Below are 24,487 nucleotides of genomic sequence, written 5' to 3' on the forward strand. Positions count from 1 at the left end.
CAGAGTTAGACTCCAGATACCAAAAAAAAAAAGCAAGCAAGCATAAATAATACCTAAGTTAGATGGAGAGAGGTAAAAAAGGCCTACCTGAGAAAGTTATATTTGTGCTGGACTTACATGATAAATAAGGGATATTCAGTCACAACTTGGTAGGCAGAATGCTTGTTACAAACGAGTTGTACAGAATTATAGGATTGGTGAGTTTTTCCAAGCTGGTTTCTGCCTAATGGAGGGAATAATCTAAGGGATGTGGGAGGAGGTGTAGTAGAAAACTACTAGCTCCTTTCTGCTTCACTGAATTTGTTAGAGACTTTCTAGGTGAATTATGAGAGTTCTGGTTTAAACAGTTATTTTTAAAAAGTTTGGCTTTGGGATTAGAATCAGCCTTGTTAATCTGAGCTCCAATAATTCACACCACACATAGTTTCATGGGTTACAAAGTGTTTAACCGATGTTCTGCCTAATTTTTACAACAGCACTGCGAGGTTTGGGTTATTAACCCTTTTAATAAAGTGAAGAAAGTTAAGGCTCATAGGGAGTAAGTGGCAGAGCCAAAATAACAATCTTCCAATTCTAGCCCAGTGCCTTTTCTACCATACCACAAGTACCTGCCGCAGAGTTCATACAATATTGCTTGCCCTTTCCAAAGACATTAATTTTATGGCTTTAAATTGCTAATAGTAAAACATATATGTGAAAGGGTTAGAGATGAATGTCTTTTTAATTTTTCAAGTGCTTGTTTTCTTATATTTACTTTTTTCATATAAAGACAATTTTGATAGAGATTATGTAAATTAATTTTTCTTAAGCCAGAGACAAAGTAACAAATTAACTGTCATGATAGAGAAGGATACGTCCACTCCAGTTTGAGCTTCTCAGAAGGCAGTTCTGTTCTGATATCATCATAGTTGTCAACATCAGAAGGAATAAACATTGTAATTGGACGACCTCGCATAAACATTTTAATATATTCTCCTTCTGTTGAAACACAAGACAAAAATTAAGTCACATATATTTTCTGTAATTAATCATAGAAAAGTGAGTAATTCATATGATACAATAAAAACAAGACAAAAGTAGCTACTTCAATGTTTTATTCTCAATATATACGATTGCTCTTGTTATACAGTTAGTTGTCCCTTGGTATCCATGAGGGATTGGTTTCATACACCTTTCTCAGATACGAAAATCTGCAGATGCTCAATTCCCTGCTATAAAATGGCACAGTATTTGCACATAACCTATGTATGTCCTCCTGTATATTTCAAATCTCTAGATTACTTATACTTCATACAATATAAATGCTATGCAAATAAGTTATATGTACTTTATGTGATAATGACTAGAAAATAAAAAATCTGCACGTGTTTAGTACTGACACAATTTTTTTTCCAAATATTTTTGATCTGTGGTTGGTTGTATTCATGGATGTAAAATCCATGGATATGGAGGGTCAACTACATTACACAGCATATAGAAAATAAAGTGGTATAGGAATCAAAAGACCTAGTCCAAAACATCATTAAAACAAACACTGCCATTTCCTTAATTGAGAATAACAATTTTCAGGATTAAATATAATTTATGTAAGTTGATACATATCCACAAGAAGGTCAGGAAGATTGAGATAGAAAACACAAAAGAAAATAATTTTATGATGGAGGTTTTCCTAACAAGTAAAAAGAAAAGAGAAATTATTCAGATACACAACAACCATGTCAACCATACTATTTAATCAATCTACTGATATTTATTAGCACTTAAAAAACAGGACCCCACAAAGTAAAAAGCTTCTGCACAGCAAAGGAAATAATAAACAGAATGAAAAAGCCTACAGAATAGGAGAGAATATGTAAGCCCTATATCTAACAAGAAGTTTATCTCTAAAACATATGAGAAATTCAACAGTTAAAAAAAAACTAATAAAGTTTTTTTTTAAATGGGCTAAGCACTTCAAACATTTCTCCAGAGACATAAAAATGGCCAACATGTTATGAAAAATTGTCCAACATCACTAATCATCAGGAAAATGCAAATCAAAACCACAATGAGATATTACCTCATACCCATTAGGATGGCTAGTATCAAAAACACAGACACGCATTGATGAGGATATGGAGAAACTGGAATACTTGCACACTGCTAGTGGGAATGCAAAATGGTACAATTGCCATGGAAACAGGATGACGAGTCTTCAAAAAATTAAAAATTAAAAATAGAACTAGTATATGATCCAGCAATTCCATTATTGAGTATTTTCCAAAAGAACTAAAATCAGGATCTTGTAGAGATACTAGTATTCTCATGTTTACAGCAACACCCTTCACAACAGCTAAGGAATGAGAATGAGCTAATATTCACTGACAGATGGAGGGATAACGAAAATGCAGTATATAAGGGGGACCCAACAAAACCCAGAAATATCTTTTAGCGGGTGGGCCCCTTTTAGTACAGGCTTCCCCCAATAAGTAAGTGTTCCAGGAACTCATCGGCATCGGTATACCACCTAGCGTTGCTGTGGGGGGCTGTGTTCGGCTTCAGTGAATGTTTTTTGGGAGATTCTTTCAAAGCATTTGCCCATTTCATGATGGGTGATTTATAAGCACACCAGCTCACACTGCACTGAGTGTTCAGCAATTTTTGACCAAAAATGCTAAGACTCTCATGCCCCAGCATCCTGAGCGACTTTTTTTGTTAGTTTCCCTGGATGAAAAAAGTCCTCGAAGGGAAACATTTTGCCGATGTGGAAGAGGTGAAACAAAAAACAGAAGAACTAAAAGGCATCAAAATTGATTAGTTCAAAAACTGTTCTGAACAGTGGAAAATACACTCCACAGGTGTATTGAATCCAATGGAGAGTACTTTGACTGAAGTTTAAACATGTACAAATAAATATACAATTGTTAATAAATAAATTCTGGGTTTTTGGGGTCTCCCCCTCGTACCACAAGGAGAGAAGATAACACCTTCATAAGTTAGGATGGGAAAGGGGACTAAGAGCTATGCCACTGGCATGTGAGGAGAGCTGGGAGGTTAAGAGGTATCTGACCACCTTTTCTCACTTTAATATTGTGCCTGCAATCAGCCTTGAGTTAAAACAGTTAATTTCAAATTATAATACAATAAAATTTTTTAAGACAGTGCTAAGAAAGTGTTATTAGCAACATAGGCTCTAAAACATCTTTTATTTACATAAACCAGTAGTTTACAAGAGCTTCAACAGTCCAAAATTAAAATGTGAAAAAAAGGTCTAGAGACAAATCAACATTACATAGCCTTTACAAAAGGAAACAATATCTAAAAGCAGCTTCCTTCAAAAACAAAAACACTGCAAACAAACCCCATTCATCCCTGCCCCCAGCATCCCAGTGTGCTACAAATAGACATGTTTCATAAATGTCAATGGTGACTGTAAAATGGTAACAAAAGAAACTAAAAGGGAAGGAGAAGGAAAGGGCCTGAGTAAAAAAGCAGAGGAAATTTCCAGCACTTGCCAACTTGTCTGGCATGATATGAAAATAGCATCCGAATCAGACTGAAAATGTGATCCTCAACCAGAGGCCAACACCTCAAGACAGCTAATAATGACCTAAACTACCCAAGGAGAAGAAAATGAAATAATCCAGTAGTTTATGTGATGCCACATAAAAAGAAAAGAAAGATAAACTACTTGCTAAATGTCTGCAAGTATTTCTTTAGAATCAAATTAAAAAGTCGTGCTTGTTATGGGTGAGAAGTTCAAGTTATTTTTATTATTATTACTCATAGTGTGCTCGGCCTCAATGTTTGATCTAAGACCAGCCTAAGACCTCCCACACTATAATTTTAACACCACATGATATATGTCTTTATTACTTCTGAATCTAAGAGTGGGCTCTGCTTCCTGATGATTTTTAGCATACTTGAACTTAGATAACTAAATGATTATCAGCTGTAAATATCCCCCTTCTAAAATCATCCTTATCTGTATTTCCTTGTCCTTTTTCTTTGTACAGTTTATTCTTATAGGTATCTATTTTTAAAATAATTTTCTCTCTAGTTTTTTTTTTTTTTTTAAGATTGTAAAATTTCTGAAGGCAGGCATCTTGTATTTAAAATATCTTCCAAAATCTTGGGTCAGAGGTGTATATCATAAATGCTTTCTGAATGAAAAACAAGACATTTCATGGATGCTTCTGTTGCTACTTAGAAGAGAATGTATGTCTAGCAAAGGGGAAGGACTGGTGACAGTTTCAAAGAAAAAAAATGTTCTCCTTTGCTGAAAGAGACAGCTCAGAAAATCACAATGATTACTTTTATCAACTGTCAAGCAGCATAACCAACTAAGTAGGAAAGTAAAGGAACAATCTAATGCTTCTAGCTATTCCAATATGATATAAAAACAGCAGTGCATGTTAGGATGCAAATGCCTTCTTCCCTGCTTGTAAACTGGTATTATATGTTGGAGATCAAGTATATAACCTAAGCACTTCAAACAATTCCTGGCAATGCAATATAGTGGGAAAAAACTTGAGTTTTGGAAAAGACTGACCAGAATTTGAATCCCAGTTTCACACTTTATTAGATGTGAGACTCTGGCCTTTTTCCTTCCACATAAAATGATATTACTCCTTACCAATTAGAATTATGATTGATTAAATAAGACATCACACCGTAAAGCATAATATTCCTTGACAAATATTTATCCCTTTGCTTTTGTAAAGATGTGTTACCATTCTAAAAACCATCTTGCAATTGCTTATGTGATTTAGTACACAATATCTCTTCATAAGCCTTAAACTACCCAGAGAACAGCAAATGTAGGCAAATAAACTAGAATTCTACTGATTCTATTATGTACACTTTAAAATAGGAGTTACAAATTCACCTGCAGGAAATGCAAATGAGAGAAGTGGGAGAGTACAGGACGACTGGGGGTAGGGACATTGGCAGTGCCGATAGCCCATCTCAGGAGGCAGGAGCTAGTCAGCTCCATGAAGGATGTGGGCAAGTGTTATTGGATCTTCTCATATTTCCGAGGGAAATCCATAATACACTATGAGATCTCCCAATTGTTAAGTGTTTACTCCTTTGCCAAAAAAAAGGAAAAACATACCTTTGGCCTGCACACAGCACACCTGTTTGTGATCTTTTCTTTTAAGAAGACAGATTTTACCTTCGGTATTAGATAAAATATACAGCTGAAGAGGAGACTTTCCTCCCCGGTCATTGTCAAATTTTTTTCTTGAGAGTCTCAGGTTTTTCAATTTTACAGTCAAAATGTTTGTATTACCCCAATGTTACTTTTTGGCTGTCTTCAATGTAAATAAACTACCAGCAAAGTCAGGGGAAAGAGATGGGCCATGGGACTGATCAAAAGTCTAGGGGTCCAGAAAAAGAAACAGAAAAAATAATTAAACTACCCATCTCACAATAGCGAGTAATTACACTACACGGCTACTAGTACTCAATAGTGAAGGTACTGCTTGCTTAATTAATCTCAACATTTTATCTCCAACCTTGGCATAATAAAAATTTCTGGGACTGAGAGGGAATGGAGAGGATATAAGCTTGTGAAGCAGACTTTGATCTGAATCTCAGCTTTAGCAATTTATTAGCTTATGTCCAAACCAAATAAATATTCTTAAATGAATCTGATCAATGATAGATTAGTTTAATTATAAAAGAAGAAATTTTATAGGACATGGCTGAACATTGCTCCTGAACACTAAGAATGTGACTAGTCTCAACTGAGATGTGCTGGAAGTATAAAATGCACACCAGATTCTGAAGACTTATTATGAAAAAAAGTAAAACATTTCATTAACTGTTTATACTGCTTACACATTAAAATGATAATATTTTGGCTATACTAGGTTAAATATATTATTAAGCTTTATTTCACATGTGTCTTTTTACTTGCAAAAATTTGGATACTACACAAATTTAAATTACACATTTTACACATCTCAAAATTTATTAATCTTTCATAAATGGTAATAAAAGAAAACAAAAATTCAGACAGAGTGGAGAAGTAAGATAGAACTGGGCAAACTTCACTCCAAGAGCAGTTCCACCAGTATTTTCATAGCTTCCTTTACTTCTGTATTTAGAGATTTAAAAAAAGAAAAAAAAATGCCTTTCAAAAACAACAGCAGAGTTTCAGGGGTTTTGATCATGATTGTAGTTATTGTGTAATGGGCACTACCTGGACAAAGCCTTCTAACATTTCCAATGCTTAAAATTTAAAGTAACTTTCAGCCAGTGAGGTGGCTCACGTCTGTTATCCCAGGACTTTGGGAGACCAAGGTGAAAGAGCTGCTTGAGCCCAGGAGTTCAAGACTAGCCTAGACAACACAGTGAAATTTCATTTCTGCAAAAAAAGAAAAAATCAAAAAGTAAGCTAGGGTAGTACGCGCCTGTAGTCTCAGCTACTTGGGAGTCTGAGGTGGAAGAACCGCCAGAGCCCAGGAGGGCGAGGCTGTAGTGAGCTGTGACTGTAGCAATGAACTCCAGCCCAGACAATAGAGTGGGACCCCAACTCAAAAAAAACCCTTTCTCCCCAAAGTTTCCACTTTAGGAATCCATTTTTATTTTATAATCTTTAGAACTAAACAGCCTCTCCAAACTGGAATTTGAATTTAACTAAAATGCGGCATAGAGTGACACTACCTAATTCCTGCAAACAAACAGGACATTAAAGACTCTTTAGTGGGAAAATGCTGGGGTGGGTGTGTGTTGGGGGGGGCGGCTGGATTGGCAGTAGTGGGTAACTGTGGGGCAGGGGGAAGAGACACCTCATCAACAAGTGTACCTACATAATGAACATTTATATACCCCCTGAATTGTATCCCACATCTTTAAAATTAAAAAAAAAAAAAAAAAAAGACTTTACTTAATTTGAGGCTTTTCTCTGATACTATCAGTTCTATTCCCCAAAACCACGGAGTTGAAGAAGAGAACAACCAAAATGCTAGAAATATTAACTGCAATTTTATAGTAAAAAATGACAGAGACCATTGTTGGAAAGCTAAAATCTTATCCTAAAAAGATTTTTTTCCCCAAACAAAAGATTTCAAAGTTCCAGTTAATTACCCAGTTATTTTTTTTGTTATAAAGCAGTGTTTTAAAATTCTAATAAAACAATGTAATCTGCAAGGATTTTTGAACTTTGAATAGGACTTGACTTGCACTGTCAAAAAGTCTAAATTCACCCCTTTTAATGGTCTAGCTGTACAAATAGTCTGATCATAAAATGAAGATTCCCAAATAAAGAATAAATAAAAGGAAATTCAGAAGGATATAATCTAGCCCTTTTATTTTACAGATTTAAAACGCTTCTAGTTACGGTACTTGTCAAGTATTATGTGGTTATAGTTTTACTAGCTAGGACAAAACTCAGGTCTGAAAAATTTGACAAGTACTAAAATGCTACCTTAATTTTTTTCCTCTATAGGAAAAGTTCTATTTACTGGTAAATTTTCCTAGATGCTTAATTACATGGAGATAAGAGGAGGCATAATGAAATATAAAAAACATGAGCCTAACCTCTTAGGATCTTACATCAGAAACATAACCAAGTCTTGTACACCTGCAAATCAACTCTTGTGCTAACTGCAGTAATAAGCCAATTCATAGTTAGCAACTTTCTTGACTCTAAATCTCTTAGATTTCTCTTTGCTGTTTTCTTTACAACTCTGATTGTCATAACACTACTTGAAAATATCAGATATAAAAGTTTGCTTAAATACTTTAGATTTTTACTGCTCGAAAAAGGGTTTATTTGGGAAAAGATGGTACAGAAGTCTATTCCAACAGTATCAGACATGTAAAACTTCTAAAAGACTTGCTACACTGCTGAAAACTTTTCTGTAGGCAAAGTATGGTTGTGTTTCTAAAACTTTCAAATCACTCCCTTATATTGGTAATAAAAATTATTTTAAGCGCTAAATAAATGAAAAAGGCTTCATTTTATCTGAGTATAACAATTTGGACTGTAAAGAAATTCAAAAGAGAAGCTTCAGATGTCAAAACATTTATCCTACTAGCTCTGCTTTCTCAATTAACAATTGTAGGAAAAGTATCAGGAGGCCCCAGCAGAACATTAAAACCCTGTATATAAAATTCTGATTATATAGGATTAATGAGAAGTTTTAACTTTAATGTTTATTTCTTTGAAACAAAACCAAACCCTGAGTCAAATAAAGCAAAATGTGAAGATGTGGTGAACCTGGGTGGTCGATATATGGGTACTTACTATATTGTTTACATACATTTTGAGAAAGATTAAGATAATTTACAACCTTTAAAATATTTAAAACACATTATTAAAGGAAATAATCAAGAGAATATTTTTGGTGAAACTGTTCCTTGGAGAGCCAATTGTGAGCATAATTCCAGGATGCAGCTCATGATCTACTAGGCCTTTTCCCTGCAATCTTGGTAAAGGGCCCTGATCACTCATTGCTAAATTCTTTTCAAAGTGCTTCTGGAAAACATTAACAATTGCTAGTTAGCAATACAACAGGGAGGTTAGTTGTCATTTCTGGTCAGCAGGCTAACTGGCATGTTTGAAGAATAAAAATTTTTCTGGTTAATTACATTTTCTAGTTTAGATTTTCAAAAAATAACTTGTATGGTGAAGATACAGTATGGGTGAAAAGGCTTTCACCACAATATAGCAGGTACAAGACTAGGGCGTTCTTTTATGAAAAGCCACATTCTCCATGTGTAGAGAAGGCAGTTGGGACTTTCTTCTTAGTTGAAAATAAGGAAAGAGGATGTCAAGAGCACGTATTCTTAGGATTTGGGCTCGTTTTTATTTTAAAAATTGGACAGCCTTTAAACAAATTTTAATTTAGAAGACTGCTACCAACCACAACATCATGAAAACAGATCTTTGCTTCACAGGGCTTAAAAAAATATCCAACAGAGAAGAGAGAAAGTCCCCCATTGTGGTCTCCTTTTAAAATACAGAGAATACTTGGCTAAAGTTCAGATATAGGAATCCAAGTTACATCTATAAAACCTATTAAAATGGGCCAGTATCTAAATGTTAGAACTAAGTACATATCTCCTTTGGTAATGTTGTATTTGGTTTCCTATTCTTCCTGCTTATCCACACTGAATGCATTCAAACTTAGCTTCCTACTTCCTAAATTATGGAATTGCCAAGTTTGGGATACTGTCTCGGTAACAAGAAAAGAATCAATCTATTCTTCATTAAGGACTTTCTTAGTTTATTTCAAACTGCTCACTCTCTCAGCAAGTGACAAAATGCTCCTTTCTCAATAGGTAACACAATATACAGTGTCAGCAGGACACTGTTATCATGCATCCTTATAAGTATATTTTAGCTATTCTTTCAGATACAATGCTCAGGTTATAGGACCCAATATGCCTAGAGTCAACAGGTCAGAAAGCAACCCAAGTCACTGAACAAAAGCACCAACATTCAAGTTCTTTAAAAGGTAGTTTACAAGCAAGTTAGTGAAGGGGGAAGAGACTGTCCATTTTCTGTTTGCTGCAGGAGCTTTCAAAAAGTTACTGAAAAGATCTTAGTGATATCTAATCTAAGCCTAACTATATGTAAGGATCTTAAAGTCATAGGGAAAATTTGTTATCAGATAACAATGTTTCATTTTTTCATCCTTTCCTTTGGCAACTGGAATTTTGCACTTCTTCCAACCTATGTTATGACTGTATAGAACTCATAACTTTAGCCAGTGTAGAAGTGTGATTCTGTAATCTTGTGTTATACAGGTCATTTCACCCCTAACTAGGTTTCATGTTTACTACTCTTACGCTCTTTCCACTTTGCATCCCTTTCCTAAATGAGATGCCTAATGAAGCTTCTCTTGCTTGGAATGAATCCATATTTTATTAAAGCAATGGTTAAAAAACACAAAATTATATGCACTCTATGATCAATAACCTCCTTGCTATTCCTTAGCACAGCAAGAAAGCTCCTGCCTCAGGGTTTGTGTCCTCCCAGCTTACTGTGTTCATGAAATTCTTTCTCCAGATAGTCACATGTTTCACTTGCTTCCTTCAGGTGACTCAAATGTCACTATATCAGAGATGTCTTCCCTAATCACTCTAGATAAAATGGCAATTCTCTACTCTTCTTATTCTTTTCTAACATGTATCACTTCCTGACATATGAAGGCTTCATTATCTGTTTTATCTATGCAGGATGAACGTAATTTTGACATTGTAATTTGTTAAATGAACAGATGAATTATAAAATGTATATCTTGTTGGGTGAAATGGCTCACGACTGTAATCCTAGCACTTTGGCAGGCCAAGGTGGGAGGACTGCATCAGGCCAGGAGTTCCACACCAGCCTGGGCAACACAGCAAGACGCTGTCTCTACAAAAATAAAAACAAAAAGTTAGCAGGGAATAGTGGCATGCTACTGGGAGGCTGAGGTTGAAGGATCATGAGCCCAGAGATCATGGTTCCGTGAACTAAGATTGTACCTCTGCACTCTGTGTGTGTATATGACAGAAGACAATAAAAAATATATATCAGAACTGTAATAGCTTGAATGACAAGATTATTCAGTGTTTTTTTCATTTCCTCAATTTTATAAATAAGTTTATACTTATTTTTAAATTATCTGAGCATCCAATTGGCTACAATGAACTGCTGAGGGATGTTAGATAGTATTTCAAAATGACTTTTACAGTATTTTTCATCTTGAGCCATTTTAGACAATTAGAAATAGTCAATTACTTCTCAATTTTCTAACCTATTATAGCTGTTCTTCCTTCTTAGTATACTTGTACAATTAGGATGTTAGTACACTGCTGTGGTAGTTAAGCAAGAATGAATCAAGTCTTACAGCAGGAAGGCCACACTATAAGAGGAAATAAGAACAAGTTTTAGCCACTGATTTGAGTTCCCTTTTGTTCAATTAAGCAGATATTTTCCAGCAGGGATCTGAGTCATTTAGGTTCCCAACACGACCAGATAATTAATTATGTGTAAATTCTAAACAGCCTTAACTTGAGATTCTACAAGAGAAAAATAATTTCAGATTACTTAAGTCTGAAAAAACAATTTGAGGACATTCACATTCTGCTCTAGAAATAAGGCCATGTGACACTGATTTTTCGTATTGAAAAGTATAATTTCCAGTTGTCTCTTGGTATCTATGGGGGATTGGTTCCAGAATCTCCTGCAGATACCCAAATCCGTGGATACTCAAAAGTCCCTGACATAAAAGAGGGTAGTATTTCCATATAATCTATGCACATCCTTCTGGATTACTTACAATGTCTCTAGATTACTTACAATACCATGTAATGTTATGTAAATAGTTATACTGTATTGTTTAGGAAACAATGACAAGAAAAAAGTCTGCAAATGTTTAATACAGATTCAACCTTTTCCCCCCTCAAATATTTTCAATACACAGTTGAATCCAGAGATGTGGAGCTCACAGATATGGAGGGCCAACTGTACTTGATAAATATTGTAAGAATGAGTCTATGAGCTATCCTCATTTTGTTTAGCTTGAAAAACTTTTTTTTAAACCAGTAATTTACCAATTGAATAATACTGTACAAGAACAAAACTGCTACATCTAACAGTAAATAGTCCTATAGGAAAGCGTTTTCAAATTTTAACTTGATATGCTAGGACTTTATCTCTGCTGCGACTGGAGCAGAACTCAGCAAAACCAGGGTAATAAAAAGGAGTTTAGGCTTCAGGGTATAGATAAACACAAAGATTAGTAAGAGCTTCTCTTTAGTGGCATAATCTGTCCTTCTTCCCACATCCAGCCTCAGAGGCTGCCCTGTATACAACCCATTCCACTTCCTATTGTTTTCAACCACAGTTTCCCGCCTTCTGCCTAAGCACTGATCAGAATATGCAGCCTCAGAGCTTTTCTCTTACCCCTGCTATGCCTAAAGGACACAGGCCTTTGACAAAAGTTTTCTCAGTTACTACTCACTTAAATGGACCAAATATAAATAGGCTTCTAACTAAATCAAAGCACATAGCTTAGAATAAGCCACAGCTGTCATTGTCAAAAAAGAGCAAAATAAAAAAATAAATCATATTTTTAAAAGACTATCCAAAAATCACAAATATTAGAATAGTTAAAATATAAGATATTGTGTTGTGACTATGCCATGCAAAAAAGACAACTGACTTTAAAAATAGTTCTAAAACTTATAGTCAACGAAGTTCATCTATTTAATGATTGTCTTTTCATCTTACTCTACACATCTGAGTGCAAGGTTTTACTGCAAGACTCATATTAACAACTAAAATTTATTTGGCACTATGTACAAGGTACTAGGTTAAACACACTTTATTCTGTCTTTAATTTTTACAACAACTCTTTGTGGGCTTATTATGGTCTCGGTTATAGATTGGAAAACAAAGACTTAGGGAGATGAGGTAAACTGTTCAAGGTCATCATGGGGGGAGTAAAAAATCCAGAATTTAATTATAAAAAATTGTGCACTTAGTTTTTTTTAAAGCAATAATTTTCAGTTTACCATATGAAACAAAGTTGCAACATAGTCTGCATGAATGCAAAATAAGCCATCTACAGCAAGTGATAAGGAAACTGTGCAAAAAAGGAAAAAAGCATACATTGGGAAAAAAAGATTCTTGAAATAAAAAAATCAAACCATCATTACAAAGGACTTTACCAAGAACTGCTACGTTTCCCCATCCCATTTGTGCAATTATTCTTACATGTGTAAACTTCAGCCACCTTCAAATTACTCTCCATTTGATGCAATACACCTACTGAGACACTTTTCACAGCTCAAAACAGTTTTTGAACTTGTCAATTTTGATGCCTTTGAGTGCTTCTGCCTTTTTTTTTTTTTTTTTTTTTTTTTTGCTGTTGTTGTTTCACCTTTTTTACATCTGCAAAATGTTTGTCTCTGAGAACTTTTTTCATCCGGGAAACAAAACAAAAAAAAAGTCGCTCAGGGCAAGATTGGGTGAATAGGGAGGGTGGGGTAGGAGGTAATGCCATTTTTTGGTCAAAAACTGCTGAACACTCAGCGCAGTGTGGGCAGGTGTACTGTCATGGTGAAAGAACCAGTCACCTGTTTGCTACAACTCAGGATATTTCTTCTGCAAATCATGATGCAACCTTCTCAAAACTTCGAGATAAAAACTTTGGTTGACCATTTGGTCTGGAGGAACAAATTCCATGTGTACTACAAGGGGCCTGACCTTCAAAAAATAATACCAGTTTTTCTGGGGTCTCCCCTTGGAGCGAAGTAAATGGTAAAACCAGTCTCTGGACTCTAAGATTCATGTGTTTCAACATTTACATTATGTTTCTTGTTGTATGTCTCTACGTGGAGGTTAAGTTTCACAGACAATCTAAGTGCAAGTGTCCAAAACCAAATGCCTATTCTTCTTTTCCCCTAATTTTATTGATTTATATTTTCTGTTTTGAGTTGGGGTCTCACTCTGTCATCCAGGCTGGAGTGCAGTGGCACGATCACACCTTACCACAGCTTCAACCTTCTGGGCTCAGGTGATCCTTCTGCCTCAACCTCCTGCATAGCTGGGACTACAGGTGTGTGCCACTATGCCTGGTGAAATTTTTTATGTTTTAATTTTTTTTGTAGAGATGGGGTCTTGCTATACGCCTAGGCTGGTCTCAAACTCCTGGGCTTAAGCAATCTTTCCACCTTAGCCTACCAAAGTGCTGGGATTACAGGCATGAGCTACCGCGCCCAGCCCAAACTCCTATACTTTTCCACATATCTACTCCTCCTCAAATGTTCTCTACTTCAGTAGACACCAGTTCTCCAGCTGCTCAACCTAGCAGTCTTCAGAGATTCCCCCTGTTCCTTACCTCCCATACCCTGCCTAAACCATCTAGAACCCATCTTCTTTCTAAAGGCTGACTCAACCTGTCAGGCCCAGACTACATCAACAAATTAAAGCAGAGTTCTCCTTGCAAGTACATGCTAATGACTAAAGTCTATTGTCCAGAAGGATATAGCGGATTCAAGTGGCAAAGGCGTATACTCGAATTCCAAAAATAAGGCTCAATGTAAGCAACATTTGATGTAACTAATTCTAACATCTGGGATAATCTTTTTGAGGTAATATTCTTGTAACATAATTTAACTTATTTTTTTTTCTCTTTCTTTTTTTGAGAAGGGAGGACTCACTCTATTGACCAGGCTTGAGTGCAGTAGAAAAATCAGGGCTCATCCCAGGCTCACAGTCTCCACGTTCTGGGCTCAGGAGATCCTTCCTCCTCAGCCTTCTGAACAGCTGGGGCTACAGGTTCACGCCACCACGCCTGGCTAATTTTTTTTTTTTTGACAACCCATGTCTTGCTATCATGCCTAGGCTGGGCTCAAACTAGGCTCAAGCAATCCTCTCACCCTGCCCTCCCAAATTGCTGGGATTACAGGTGAGAGCCACCCTACCTGGCCAGAATTCAACTTATTTTTCTATATCATTTTCCAGGTTTTCATTCTATCCTTTTCCGCAGACACTGGCTAAAATCCTGTTTAGTTATGCTTCTGAAACAAAACTCTACCCTGCTTATTTACCTGAATAATTTTGAAAATTGTGACACCAACACAAACCAGTCTTATATACCAATTTTAAGTATATTTTCTCTTCCAAAAAACATGCCACAAGAGAAAAGGGCAGGCAGCCCTTTCTCATTTGCCCTATAAGGATTTTATAAAATTTTTAAGCTCTTTAGCAAAACATCTAATAATAACAGCACCTTTTTATAGTTACAGTGTTTTCTATTTTAAAAGTACTCTCATATATATTATTTCATACTTTGGTAGTCAAGTGAAGTAAGCTTTATAGTTATTATTCTCAGATTAGAAAACTACTAAGAGACACTGTCATTTGGCCTAGATTATTAGGTTATTATGCAGAAATGCCAGACCAAACACTAAACACAGCAATTTTTTACTACATTCGTTGCTCTTTCCACTATATATCACCACCTTAATTATTTGTTTGCTTGCTTGTTTATTTACTTATTAAGTACAGACAAAGTTTCACTATGTTGCCCAGGCTAGTCTCGAACACCTGGGCTCAAGCAATCTTCCTGCCTCAGCCTCCCACAGTGCTGAGATTACAGGTGTGAGCCACCATGCCCGGCCACTGCCTCTATTTTTAAAAAATGTTTTTGGCCATTGCTAGGCCATTGCCTTGCTAAGCTATGGTGTTGTCATGTGGTCTTTGAGCTATGGCCACACCATGTTTTCTTAAGCTTTGGCCCCCTCCCCTACCCTGGGGAGGTGAATCTCCCTTTTTGTCTCTCTCTCTCTCTCTAATTTACTTTCTAAATAAACTATGTTTCCTAATCTAATAAATAAATAGATAAATAATGCTTTTTCCAAGTCACTGTAGAAGTCCAAAAAAGAAAATAAAAACACACACAATAAAAACTGCTTTGATACATGCAATGTAATGAGGATTATCTTTGTAAATAAAATTTCATTTTCCCTTAAATTATCTCAACCATTACTTAATCTACAGTGTATTACAAAGGAGGGAGAAAGCAAGACCTATCTAAAGAAGAAATTCCAGCAAAATTCAACTATATTTAGAATTTCTATGTAAAAACAAATGATGCAAAGATGATGATAAATAAACATTTCTTTTCTTATTGGAATCAAAGAAAGTAAAAATTCACAGAAACCAAGTCAAATCTCTAACAAAAATTTTAACCACCTTGTAGTTGGCTACCATAATAACCCCCAAAATAAAGATAACTATGACAGGAAGTGGGCTGGGAAAGCATGCACAGAAAGGACATGCTTTCATTTAGAACAGCATGCTTCAATTACATTTGCAGGCAATTCAAGGAGAGCATAAAACTGATGTATATAAAGCTTACCTACTTTGCAATTAAATTAAATACACATTTACAAGAGTCTGCTCTCCTTTTTTGGTCAGAACAAGCCAACAACAGCAAGTAGCCAGAAATTGTAATTAATACAAAAGAAAAAATTTAAGAGGAAATGGATTTGCTAGACTCATATTTTCAGTCTTAGCATCAAGAAATGAGTGATTATTTGCAATGAAGTTAGCAAGACAAGAAACTGAGTTAAAATTTATTAATCTTTTAAATGGCTTTTCTAACTTTGTTTAAGGGAGAAAACTCGCTCTAATGTTTTATCCCTCTTTGTAATACTATATTTATTCTTACAGTTGAATCTTCAGATTTTACAGAAATAAGATGGATTTTTAAAAATGTAGTTTGAGTCACTAGTTCAAATTACCATGATGTTTCCTTTGTTAAGAGGAAAATCAGGTAGTATAAATAATGAAAAGCCAAATAAGAGATCCAGGAAGAAATTAACTTAGAAGGCAACCAACTGCGTAGCTTATTCTTACCTTGGCTGTTTTTTTCACGAGTTGACATTTTTGCTGGTTGAGACAAAAATGACACATCTTACAATAAAAACTGGGCATTTTCTTAAATGACTAAAAAAATGCTTCTCTTTGATTACATAAACTAATAAAACACACTGAATGAAAATAAGTCAATATTTTTATCAATTAGCAAAAATTAAATAGAAAAGCAAAATAAATATTTTTAAAAGAACTTTTAACTTACCTTGGTTGATGATGACATCTTTGTGCCTGAAAAAGGAATACAAAGAACATATTTATTTTAAAATTTTATGTGACGCACCATCAGAATCACCTGAAGAACTGTAAAGATTTCAATGCAGAGGCTATACCCTAGATAAATCTCTAGAAGTGAAATTAAGGAGTCAGTAATTTTTAAAGTTTCTAAATTGGTCTCAGCTACTAATACATACTATTTTATAAAATGAATATCCCATAAGATCAACTCAACACTGAAAGCCTAGAAAGAACTTATAAAAATACTCAAAAATTATAGGATTACTAAGATTTATGATTTGAATTGGGGAGCACTAACAGGTAGATAAAGCTTTTCTTAGAAAACTTAAAAGAAAAAATGTACAGAGAATAAAAAGATATCAATTATAACAGATATTTTTAAAAGATTCAAACTAGACATAATTATACATGGAAACATGATAATTACAGAATTATTAATGCTCGGATACAATGAAGAAAGTATAATACTTACTTGTCTGTGTTCTTTATAACTTTTGATATTAATTTTGATGTTGAAGCTGTTCTCAATAATTTATTACGACTGTCATCTGAATTTTCCCAAGAATTATGTGCCTTTTCAGCTGTTGATGGTCGTTTTATGCTAGAAGAAACATATTAATTTCTTAGAGAAAAATTTTAAGTAGCAAATATATGTAACTGACAGTTTAAATAGAACACAAAAGCAGCAATTAACACTTCCTTAAAGCTAATCCAGAAAAGAGAAGAAAGGATTAGTTGAAAGGTTCTGCTTGGATGAGTGAAGGAGTTAAACAAGGCAATTACCAAATCTGTTTTATAATTTTCCATATTATTCCAAAGACTCACTAAAACAAATAATACTAATTTTAAAAAAGGAATCTACCTCTTTTTGTTAACAGAAAAAATCCATCTGCTTAAATCTCTGGGTAATAATATTTCTCATAATTTGCAATTACCAAAAAACCTGTATTAGTTCATAGTCATTAAAGCACAGAGTTGCCATTTTCACTTTTTATGTAATTATGTCCTCAAGTAATTAAATTACATATGGCACAAATGACAATTTCTAAATAAACCGTGGAACTAAAACTCTTTATATCTTTAGATGCAATTTTACTAATTCAGAAATCAACAAGATTTGACACAAAATGAGGTATTATCAACATTGACTCCCTACACTTACAACTAAAATTTGTTTATTTATAAATGACTTTTTTGGGGTTGCATTGCTAACTATCCTCAAACTCATCCAGTCTTCAACACTTCTTGCAATAGTATATCCAAAGAGCAATTTAGAAGGGCAAGCACATTTCCAGGAGAAGCTGAAAAAAAGATACTGGGACAAAGAAGATACCAAGTCAAATCAGAACCTTAAAGACATTGATTATTGAAAGCCATCTTTAACCACACACAATCCCAAGTTGCGTAACATTAAGCCACATCCAAGAAAAACTCCACAGGAGATCAGGCAGAAGAATTCCAAATCATTTAAACAGTATCTGTGTGAGACACACAGACAAAGCATTTTGATGGTAAACATGCATCGGTCAAGTGAAGGGCATTTTGGTCTCCCAACTAACCATTAAAGATGTGAGGCAAGGTATATTCCCAGTAGGGGGATTGCAGGGTCATATGGAAGGTCAATTTTTAGAGTTTTTAGGAAACTATGGGGGGGAGGGGGATGGGATTAACAGTAGCAAATATCTGTCTGGGGCTGGGAAAACACCTCTTATCAACAGGGTGCCTGAATGAAACATAATTGTACACCTAACCCTTAACTGTACCCCACAAAACCATAATAAAAAATACTGATTAATTATAAAAAAAAAAGATGTGAGGCAAAATATTAAATTGATCAAATAAAAATATATTATAACTCTTTTAGGAAAGACTGTCATTTATTTTACTAAAACTCTAGCCAGTTCTGGGAATGGTTTAATAGTTTCCTAAGATTTCCAAGAAGAAATATGACATATCTATACCTAATCATAAAGCTTGAATCAGTATTTCTAAACAGGCAAATTTAATTAAGTTGGTCTCAATCACTGATTATGAGGCAGCTGTAGCATTGAACTCCCAGCATGCAGGCTTAGATCCCCAATTTATGCTCACACACGTTGTTAGAATGTTTCTCCCTTCTCCCCCTCTCATAACTTTAAAATATTAATTATTACGGACACAGAGAGAAGCCCTCAAGCAAGCCTTTAGCATAGAAAAGACCAGGTGAAATGGATTCATTTCTCTACTCAAGCAAGAACTTATCCTCCCAAGACCCAAAACTGAAACTGAGATGCAGTCACAATGAAGACCCATTTGTTGAGAAGGGCCCTAGCAAGTTGAAGGTTGTAATGATGCCAAAATATGGTGAGGATAATCACATATGGCCATTTTCTATCCATGGCTATAAATTTAAAAATAGATATATATAAATTTTAAAGTATTCTAAAATTTTACTATATTGTTTTGGTTTTAGAGTAGATTATTTCTGCTTTCCTTTCATCAGATTGTTTATAACTTAGTTTTTTTTCCCCAGTTTTAACTGAGAAATTTTGACCTTAGGTCTTTATTCCCCAATGTGCTATACAGAATATAGCAATAAAGAAGAAAAAACAAAAGCCACCAGGCTTTTCTCTTGTAATCCATGGATAGCCACCTTCTTCCCAAGTCACAGAATTTAGGTATCATTACAACCATTTCCTAGCTCTGTACTCAGGGACAGTTAAAACCTTTTGGTGGGAGTAGAATTCTTGCTTTCTGGAGTTTGTCTGTGTATTTGGAGAGGCTGTGAAGAGGGCTGGGGAGAAGGTGATGCTCGAATTTGTGGACTTTGATCATTAGAATGAGAATCCTCTTTTTTTTCTCTCTGTCCTTGTGGTTTTTCTTTCTTTTTTTCTGTACCACTGTAAAATAAAGTATAACATGGAACAACACATATTTAAACAAATTAAAAAAAAAAATCAAACGATAGAAAAGTGACTATTATATAAATCAAAACCCTAAATCATACAGCTAATACAATTTACACTGCTTTCATTCAATAAGGAAAATATTTATTTGAAAACTCTGGAATCTATTAATATTTCCTGTGAAGAATTTATAAAAATTTTAAGGCAACATATCCTATGAAGATTGCCTCTTTGGACAGAAATAGCCTCATGAATTTTGCCATCTTGGCAGATTTTGGGGGACATAGACACTTTCTTTAATTGACTTCAATTTACCCAAGTTGCAGGATTTCCTGTGTAAAGCATACTGACTGATGCCCAAGGCACACTAAATGCTTATGCTTAATAGGCTAATCTCTAATTCCTCTTTTTTTATGTATACTTCTCTCTCTGATTGAGTTTTAAATTTACCAAGAGTCTATGCTTTTCCCTAAATCTATGTATGCCGGTTGTTGTTATTTTAATTATGTAAGTTAATTAAATACAAAGACAACAGAGGAAATATATACAGAAAAGAGAACTGCAATCTCTATGAAAATTAACTTGAATGTTCTGGAAAGACTATAAAAAACGAGTTACTAAAAAAATAGATGTAAAATTTAGTGTGGATGATACAATTTTTTAAAATCACAGAAAAAGAGATGAGTTCTAATATATTGTTTGGCCAGAGTTTTTAATTTCTTACTCTGTCTTAAAAGATGAAACAAAAATTACAGAAAGTTATTTATAGGTATCTTTTATGAAATACAGTTAACAAGAAATATGATCAGAGATGTATACTCAGAGAGTGGGAGGGCTTGGCCTTTCATTTAAAAATTGACAAATAAGCCAGGCTCGGTGGCTCAGCCTGTCATCACATGCCTTTGGGAGGCTGAGGTGAGTGGATTGCCTGAGCCCGCGGGTTCGAGACACACCTGGGCAGGCGAGACCTCATCTCTACAATAAATCAAAAAAATTAGCTGGGCATGGTAGCGCGCGCCTGTAGTTCCAGCTACTTGGAAGGCTGAAGCAGAAGGATCGTCAGAGCCCAGCAGGTCGAGGCTGCAGTGGCCGGGAGTGGCCACTGCACTCCAGTCTGGGCGACAGTGAGACTCCAACTCAAAAAAAAAAAACAAAAACAAAACCCAAAACAAAAATTGACAAATAAGTACAAGTGAATATATCTTAAAATAAAATATCTAAGATTCTCATGTATAAATCTTATGATTCTGCACTTTGACTCTAGATTAATTAACCACCTGCCATTCCCAATCACACTGAATAGAGTACTTGTAACTCACACACTCTCTTGACTATATTACCGAGCAAATGGAATCAAGACTTGGATTCCAGTGTTGCAAAGGCAGATAACTATCAACAGTTCTTAATCAGAGGATATTTTCTAATTTGACTACAAGGAGCATAATCTACAAGGAGCATAATTAAGGATGCTCAGGAATATTTTAAGTAAATATACGTAGTATATACAATTTAGCTGCCACATTATTATAGCTAAAAATGTTATAGTATCATTTTGACAGTTACACTTCTTAATCTGATTTAGTTATGTCTTCTGATTTCAGACTGGCCCCTGACTATTTATGTTCCACTTTTTTTTAAAGCATGTGCTTAGAAATACAATTTCACTTCAAAAATAGATTAAGTTTGAAACTAAAAAACTGAGTTAGTTCAAATTTATCCAACTTCCTCAATAAATAAATAAATAAAATACATAAAAGTTGAGTTAGGAGTTACTACTTTCTTGTCAATCTTCAAACTGCATACACCACTAGAGTTTTACATAGGCCTAGTACAACTTAAAAGAGATTTTCCTTCTGGGTTATTTAAAAGCAGGGCCTCTGGATCATAAAGTAACAAATTCAGCTGGTCTTAGACTGTTGAATCACTATTCTGTATAATACTGATTACTTACTGCACAGTAACAGTAACTGCTATGTATGAAAATAGACTAAATCTGAACTGTTTCTGGACACAACATGGCAGTGTTTTAAAATTTTCTATCATGAGTTTGTTTCCTTATAACTTGTACTTTTCTACTAACAGTGGAGTACAGGTAATAAATTCTGGTATCCTTTGGAGGGGAAAGTCTAGATTCTGTAATGACTTCAAAGACTGAACTCCAGAAGGAATTTTTAAAAGGGCTGAAGACTTTGTTACTTCTTCACTAATACTGTAGTCAACTTTTTGATTAAACATCTATAAACCCACACTGATGAATAAGTCAGTCACTGGCACTAGTTTATTGAGGTGAGCATTTTTCATCAGTACATTGTTACACATCTTATTACTTATAGTTTTTCCTTATATTTCTTTGAAGAAAAACCGTTTTAATATTATGAAGTTGATCTCCTATGGTCTCTCCAAATTCTATATGGAATAATTTGCTAGAGACAACCAAAAAAAGGGAAAAATCCTGTAAGTAACTCTATTGGAATAGAGTCAATTAATGGATGAAAAGAACATACAGAATCAAATCTATAATCCACTGAAACTTTTATACCGCAATAATTCTACAGTCTTCTTGCCCACCATCTCCTAACATATACATACAAACACACATATCACATAGTACTATAATATTTGAATTAAGCTTAAATTTTATAGTTATGGTTAAAGAATAAAAGTTATAATAGCATTTAACCTCTCACTGTAGATACATATCAGATCCCATTTTCTCTTTTAAAATGCTATATCAAGTATATCACTTGCTATGAAAAATTGATATACTGAATTTCTTTAAATACTGTGATACTTATCTTGTTAATAAATGCTTGCCAAAAGGAAACAAAACCCAAACCAGGAAATGAAATAGCTTTCTTTCTTTAGTAAGAGTCAACGCTTCCTTTCACAACTGGATAGGTATGATGAAGGTGAATGGAATGAACACAGGCTAGATGTCTATGTGCACAGTTAAAGACAAAGGACATGCTCACTTGAATTCCATCCAGCTCTATTTCGTATTCTTTTCAAAAGCAGGCTGATCAGTCACATTCAGATAATTCTGCAATATTAGTTTTTGCCCTTTACAAATGAGTACCTTTTAGCAGCAGATGAAAGAGTTTCTTTTCTTGCAATTGAGACAGCGCTGGTATGACCTGGTTTTCTGTTTGCACCACTTCCATTGGTTATACAGGACATGGAAATAGCTTCTCGAAGGCTCGGCTGGCCTAAGTTAAGAAAAAAGACTTATATCAAATTTCAGAGTATTCTTTAAAGATTTAAGTTTTAAAAATTAAGTCATTAGTGTTTATAACTACTGAGCAAATTGCCCCCTAGCATGCTGCATATGATATTATTATTTCAAGACTTAATACCACCAAAACAGACCTATAGAAAAGTCACATTGAGTTGCTAAAATGCAGCGAGGTTAGTTCTCTTAGTTAAATGGTTTACTTTTCATACAGAGCAGCTTTAAAGCACATGATTCAAAGTTGTGCCACAAGTAAACCATAAATCCCACAACATCAATCTTCAAAAACAGCACAGGTTTTGTTGAAACTGTAACTTTTAAATCCTAGAAACCATAAATGCTAAGTTCTAGAACGTTACTCCATATAAGCAAAGCAGAAGTTCATAAAGTAACCTCTGCTTTAACTTACACAGCAGAAGCAGTGGAATAAATGTGTGATGGGAATGTTGGTGTGGCCAGACTCAAAGTAGCAAGATAAACAGTCTATCTTTAAGAGTCAAATGTAAAAATCTGGGAGAAAAGTTTTGAACTTTTAGAGGGCTTTCTCACATGCACACAAGCCAAATTTAACTTTTTGCTTTGGTCAACTTGTGTGTCTTTGCTTGTTTCTCTTCATAAAAGCACAGAGTAAAACTTTTACATATAGGGACTAACTAAAATATCTGGCATCCTAGAATGTTCCATACATGGTGGTTTAACACTGCATTTTTACCAAGAATAAGCTGTTGGGGCCACTTGTGTCATAATCACCTAAGGTGCTTCCTTAATATTTACTAGGTCCTACCTCTGATTGAATGAACCAGAATAGAGGAAGGGGGAGACTTATTGCAACTGTTTATTGAAACTTCCCAGAAAATTTTAAAAATATAATAACACATAACTCCCCAATTAAGCTAATATCACCAGTTATCAGATTTAGTTTTAGTCTGCTAAACAGGTGACTTCTGCTGTATCAACAGCTTTTGAAAAATCATGATAAAATATCCACAAAATTTCTAATTTTATCTATTTTAACATAGAAAATTCAGTGACATTTTGCATATTCAGTATTGTACAACCATCACTGCTATCAATTCCAGAACATTTTTATCACCCCAAACAGAAGCCCTGTATCCATTAAGCAGTTTCTCCCCCGTACCTCCCTCTCTTCCTCCCAACCCCTGTCAATCATTACTCTGCTTTCTCTCTATATAGATCTGCCTATTCTGGATAGTTCATACAGAAGGAATCATACCATATGTGCCCTTTTGTGTAAGGTTTCGTTTATATAGTACAAAGTTTTCAAGGTCCATTGTGTTGTAGGATGTATGAGTATTTCTTTTCTTTTTTTTTTGGCTGAAAAATATTCCTTAGTATGAATATGTCATATTTTGTTTATCCAGTCATCTGCTGATGAAGATTTTGATTGTTTCCACCTTTTGGCTAATGTGAATAGTGCTGCCATGAATATTGGTATACAAAGTTTTCCTTTGAAAACATACTTTCAATTCTTTTGGGTATATACCTAGGAGTAGGGTATATACCTAGAAGTAGACTATAAGAGAACAGAGTCACTATAAACCTTTAACTGAACATTACTTAAAATGCTACCATGAAGAAAAAATTAAAAACTGATCAACTAAAATTTTTCAGAAAGTCTTCCAATTCTATTCAAATTAACCCAATCTGTAAGAACTACTGTGAAGTTTATAAAGGAAAACAAAAGATTCTTCAGTCATATGCAGAAGTGAAATCTTGATTTTGACTTTTGAATCGTTTAACTATGTTACC

General features: G+C 34.6%; 1 protein-coding gene across 2 annotated transcripts in view; it reads right to left on the reverse strand.

Annotated features, from left to right (window-relative positions):
• EML4 (echinoderm microtubule associated protein like 4) overlaps positions 1–24,487 on the reverse strand; it is a 174,044-nt gene that overhangs the window by 53,094 nt on the left and 96,463 nt on the right. Inside the window, exons 3-7 of one of the 2 annotated variants that reach the window (XM_008070872.2) lie at positions 22,565–22,694; positions 19,309–19,482; positions 17,076–17,204; positions 16,572–16,597; positions 855–978 (exon numbers count right to left, since the gene is read on the reverse strand). In XM_008070872.2, the coding sequence (XP_008069063.1) occupies positions 855–978; positions 16,572–16,597; positions 17,076–17,204; positions 19,309–19,482; positions 22,565–22,694 (583 nt within the window). The remainder of the gene's footprint in view (positions 1–854; positions 979–16,571; positions 16,598–17,075; positions 17,205–19,308; positions 19,483–22,564; positions 22,695–24,487) is intronic. The other variant, XM_021718970.1, reaches the window with a different exon arrangement.

The sequence above is a fragment of the Carlito syrichta genome, unplaced genomic scaffold, assembly GCF_000164805.1.
Source record: "Carlito syrichta isolate Samal-C Ts95f unplaced genomic scaffold, Tarsius_syrichta-2.0.1 Scaffold314048, whole genome shotgun sequence".
NCBI classification, from domain to species: domain Eukaryota; kingdom Metazoa; phylum Chordata; class Mammalia; order Primates; family Tarsiidae; genus Carlito; species Carlito syrichta.